The sequence below is a fragment of the Populus nigra genome, chromosome 1, assembly GCF_951802175.1.
Source record: "Populus nigra chromosome 1, ddPopNigr1.1, whole genome shotgun sequence".
NCBI lineage: Eukaryota > Viridiplantae > Streptophyta > Magnoliopsida > Malpighiales > Salicaceae > Populus > Populus nigra.
Genome location: NC_084852.1, coordinates 37,173,356 through 37,178,667, shown reverse-complemented (window position 1 = coordinate 37,178,667; position 5,312 = coordinate 37,173,356). Strand labels below are relative to the sequence as shown.

Here is a 5,312-nt window from a genome sequence, read left to right as displayed (position 1 = left end):
TCTCTCTATTTATATATATAGTTTTATTTTTTGTAGGCTTGCATGAGCAGGGCATAAATATTATTGTGGTAGATCAGAACCGGCGGGTGGAGACAGCAGGCCAAACAAGGGAGGCCAGAATGAAGGCTTTGGTTGGAACGAGCAACCGAACACATTGTTCCGAATTAAGAAATATTATACTTATACAATGCCAAATTCGATATTAATTTAAGCTGGACACTATGTTTTTTTATATATATATATAATAATCAGGGCATGACGCCTTAAAAATTATATTACCCAATAAGATTATAATACAAAAGGGAATATAAACTCGATGGGGGTCACTAAGAATCCTGCTATCACTATGAAGCAGCTGCTTTGTTAGACCGAAATTAGCTAGCCAGTCTGCAGAATTGTTGGCTTCCCAGTATGCATGCTGAACTTGAACATCCTATTCTCTAGACAAAACACTCTCTTGCCTTGGTGATTAAGGCAGAGTTTGCATCTGCTTTCACATATTCTTTTAAGAGTAAAGCAACTACCACTGCAGAATCCGTCTCTAGAATCAATCTGCGAAGACCCATTGGCCATGCCAGCTCTAGACCAGTAACTACTGCCCATAGTTCTGCCTTGACAGAAGTGCACAAGCCAGTGTTAGCCGCAGAACCCTTGATCCAAAACACAAATTAAGGCAAATCTCTTCCCTCTCATCTCACCATCCAATCTTCTCCTTCCACATCACATGGCGATCCAAGTCAAAGACCGAAACCGGTTCTAACCAACACAATTGTAAAATACAAGAACTTTTTAAGAGCCAAAGACACTAACTAATATGAATGGTTCATTTATTCGACATTCCTACTGTGGTGAGACCAAAGTGTTGTTGCCTTTGCCCTTTAATGAGTTGCACCCCTCAGCACTCAGCAATATGAACCTGCGATCTCTTGAAGAAGCCACAGAAAGTCATTTGAGCTAGAAGCACATTGATGATATGCATGCTTATTCTTTCATCTGTCATGTTTTTAGGACTTCCAGTTCCTTGAGATTGTTCTTGGCGTGGAATGATTTAATTGATAATCTACTTTTGGCAAACAAGTGAAGGGACCCAAGATTATTTTTAAAAAATCTGATGCATTAATTGAATCCGGGAATCTAATTAGTGGATCTTGTAAGATCAATGGCTAAAATGTTTCGAGAAAAAAAATGATTGGGAAAAGAATCTTATCATAAGATTAGCATTTGTTGATTTGTCAAATTAGTCAAACCTTTACATGGCAAGTAGAATGAAAATTTCGGAGATTCAATGCACTCTACATTTGTTGACTATCTTTTCTTCTTCTTGCTGCTCCTTCTTTGTTTTATAGCCATCCTTTTCACTTTCACTCTTTTGTTTGCTTGATTTGGCATAAGCTAGCTAGGGCAACCATGAATGCTCCTGCAGCCACCAACCGCAACTTTCGCCATGCAGCTCGCATTCTTGGTCTGGATTCTAAGCTTGAAAAGAGCCTTTCTATCCCTTTTAGAGAAATCAAAGTAATTAAAGAACCATTTCTCTTTTTGTTATCTGTTTTTCTTCTTTTTTTTGTTAATTCAACATGAAGGTAATTTGGTTTTGCAGGTTGAGTGCACCTTCCCAAAAGATGATGGCACTCTTGCCTCTTATGCTGGATTTAGAATCCAAAATGCTCGTGGCCCAATGAAAGGCGGCATTAGATACCACTCTGAGGTGATTTGCCCCCCCCCCCCCCCCCCTTCTCTCTCTGTTGCATGTGTTGATCAGTCAGTGCCATTAATCTGCTAAAACTAGAAAATATCGTCTATGAAATTACTTGGCTGGTCGAAAAGTGAAGTTGCTTTTGCGTTTTGCTTGGAGGTGTGAATGTGTGGGTCCAAACAATAGAGCGCATTCTTTCTGCAAAAAGCAAAAGAAAGATGTTCTTTCTATTTGATTCAACTACTTCGTTGTGTCATTCTATGGACTACCTATTCCCCCAGAAAAAAAAAAACATTACGACTGCTATTTCATGTGGATGGAACGAACCCCTTATAAACTTACCGAGCTTGATTCCAGATTAAAAGAAGCTTAAGATGGCATTTATCTTATATTTTAACGTGCTTGTTGTTATCGGCATTTAATGGTGGATATATACTCTTAAGAATTTATGTTTAACTTCTCTTGTCGTCATTAATTGTATTGAAAAAATGCCCCTTTCCCCTTTGTTTGGTTTTTTATCATGAATGCTCAAAGTCAGATCAACCGTGGATCCCTTAAATTAAATGAGCCTCGAGATATTCTTAGAAGGAAAGAATCTGAATTGAAAACATGGTCTCCGAGTTTGAGATTTTATGCGGCATTGTTGATCATGATCTACATTCATATCTCTTGCAAACTCTACAGAAGTTTCATAGCCTTGATGAATATTGAAAAAAGGAGCACTTTTGATGGTTTTGCCTATAAATTTTTTCATTCAGTTGAACATGATGAAGTCTAATGCTTGGTATGGTAAAATCAAGGCTGGCAATCTCTAGGAGTTCTGAATACTTTAATCGAATTAATGTAGATCATCTCATTCTAGGTTGACCCAGATGAGTTGAATGCTTTGGCTCAACTGATGACATGGAAGACAACTGTAGCAGACGGTATTATTCTGCCAAAATATAATATTTCACCAAACTTTTTCAAAGGATTTTCACCGAATTATGCTTAATATGTCACTGCGAGCCCTCTGGGTGAGGTGCTTTTCCCCGGGCCAATTGGTAAATGAAATTACCAAGCAGAGCCTTAGGTGTTAGCTTGTTATCATGCAACCCCGTGACTGGCTAAAAAAGATTCAGGCATCATTCCACAAATATTCAAGAAAAAAGCATAGTTCTGTGCATTTGAACTTCAAGGAAACCTGCACTACAACGAAAATTTCACTCTTATCAAGCGAAATTACAACAGTACACGAGAAATCAGTACACAGGCAAAGGTTGAATTTGCCTTGTAGCTACTCGTTTTTAGGGATGGAAGATGTCTCATCCTGCCAGGTTGCTTGCCATTGCCTGTCATAGAAGGTTGTCTCCTCCAGCAATGTTTTTATGGTTTCTAAATCCTCATTCTTTCGTATTAAAAGTACTCCTACCACAGCTACAAACAATAGAGTTTTGCAGAAGAAGTTGCCCATCTGATCAACGACACCAACACCAGTCAAGCTATCAACCAGGTAAGCCATGAAGAACCCAATCATTGCAGCACGGCCTGCATAAAATACAGGAAAGCACATTAGATAGTTTCACAAGAGCTAGAAGGGCTGTTTCCTCGTGAACATGGGAAGAAAAATATCTTAACAAACCATTGAGAAGTTCTGCTTCGGGCAGATGGAATCTTTTCATCCATGCCCACCATGGTATTATTGAGGTGTCAAAAACAACAGGGTCATCATTACTTGATGATTCTGGGTTACCCTCGAGCCATTTTCTCCTCCTAACCTCTGAAAAGGTTATTAAAGCATGTCAATAGATGTCGAGCAATACCATGAAGAGATACAACAGACTGGATGCAAGGAACTACTTCATTTAACAACAAACAATTAATGGAATTGACGAGCAGCATGTGGATGCTACAGCAAGAAATAAGGACAGCATGATCAATCATCAGGTGTTTTTCTGAAATACTAATTCTCAAGGATAACATGTACCTGGAGCACAGAAAGATATCATTTCATTTACGTACATACAAGGACTCTGAACAACGATCTATAAAGAATAGACTTGTGCATTCTATAAAGTAACATCATGGACTCCAAACCAAATCAAATCATAAAAACATTTTAGTGCCTGCCTCAAATATCGTAAATACAATATTCCTACATCGAGGAAAAAGAATGAAAAGAAAATAGTAATGCTACTTTGCAGCACTAATAATAAAAGAAGTTTTAAATGCAAACCAACAATTCCTTATAAACTTGTTATCCAAATAGGGTATGAATTCAGCACAGCTTTTGTATATGGTGGTGTACTCCTCCTCCCTGAACAGAGGAAGCTCATTTAAGTAGCAAAGCTTGTGCAACTAATACAAATTATGGTGCACAACGCACTCTTTCTTTACATAGTACGTGGAATCATATCACTTACCTGCCAGGCAACAATACCTATACAAGCTGATTCAATCCCATTATTCCAAGCTGTTGGATGAGCAGGTCCTGTCTGGTGTTCACAAAATGGACCCTTTCATCCAGCCGCTCCCACTGTTACAAAATTTTTAAAAAAATTCTATGCACAGATATGTGAACAAGTTTGTGGGTGAAGAACATGACACCAGTCAATTCCAAGCCCCAATAATGCAGCCACTTTCACTTTTTCTCCTTTTAAACAGAAATCCACAAACACAGCAACTAAAATGGTCATGACGACTTCTCCTAAGAGACAGTTAGCCTTAATTACCTAGTCCATGTCTCACCACATCATTTAACCATCTGTAAAACCAATGCATTATCAATTTTACACAATTGGCTCTATTCTGCTTCGAATCATTTTAAATTTTTCTTCAAAGGAAACACATTCTACAAAAAATTGCAGAGAAAAGGAGAGCAATTCGGAATACATATTATTTGAAATTACAAGACAAACACCCAATGTTTTTGCATGAGAACTAAATGGTTAAATGAACAAACAAAAACTCAATCAGGAAACAACATCAAAGCATGAGAGATTCCAAAAAGTAAACAATACATGCAAACAGGAAAAAAAAACACTGAATAATAGTCATGAAGCAGATAATCAATCAGAATAGAATCTAAAACCCAGAAAAAACAAAATCTCACCAGCATCAATAACAGCATCCCAATCAGTTTTCCCATCTTTCTCAAACTGCTTCAAGTCCCAAGTCCCTGAAATCCACCTGGGGTCCTCAAATTTACTCACTTCAACCTCCACCCCTCCACCAGGAGCCACAGCTCCATTAGAGTTCTTCTCAGCCACAGGAACTGATTCAGAAGACTCTGGTGCCTTCTGCTCCAATTTTGTTTCTTCTACAGTGGCGGCAGAGGCTGAAACTCCAGCTCCTCCATCGTCTGTAGAGGCCTTGGAAGTGGAGAGGAGAAAAGGGGGGTTTGTGGGTCTGAGAGAGAGTGTGGGTTTGAAAATGAAATGGTGTTTGGAAGAGAAGGAGAGTGGAAGGCGAGTTAGTGGCGGAGGGAACAAAGACATTGATATGGAGATTTGTCTTCTTTTTGTGGTTTATGGAGTTCGAGCCTGAGCTAGAGCTTGTGTTAGTGTCAGTTCATGGCCACGTTTGATCTAGTTATCCTCAGCCTTCCAAAGGGTATTTGTACTTTCTTTGCAGCTAG

The 5,312-nt window shown here is 38.8% G+C and overlaps 1 protein-coding gene across 1 annotated transcript; it reads right to left on the bottom strand.

The window, feature by feature from the left end:
* Window positions 1-2,799: 2,799 nt before the first annotated feature.
* Window positions 2,800-5,312, bottom strand: LOC133676604 (light-harvesting complex-like protein 3 isotype 1, chloroplastic). Its single transcript, XM_062098309.1, has 3 exons — window positions 4,788-5,312; window positions 3,318-3,455; window positions 2,800-3,223 (listed from the first exon to the last, which is right to left on the bottom strand). Exons 1-3 carry the CDS (start codon window positions 5,170-5,172, stop codon window positions 2,973-2,975), a joined length of 774 nt encoding a protein of 257 aa, XP_061954293.1. The 5' UTR covers window positions 5,173-5,312; the 3' UTR covers window positions 2,800-2,972.

Coding starts and splice junctions, on each gene's coding strand:
- LOC133676604 (XM_062098309.1), bottom strand. CDS start 5,172: ATGTCTTTGTTCCCTCCGCCACTAACTCGCCTTCCACTCTCCTTCTCT. Junction 3,456..4,787: donor GGATGCTGTTATTGATGCTG/GTGAGATTTTGT, acceptor TAACCTTTTCAG/AGGTTAGGAGGAGAAAATGG. Junction 3,224..3,317: donor CGAAGCAGAACTTCTCAATG/GTTTGTTAAGAT, acceptor TATTTTATGCAG/GCCGTGCTGCAATGATTGGG.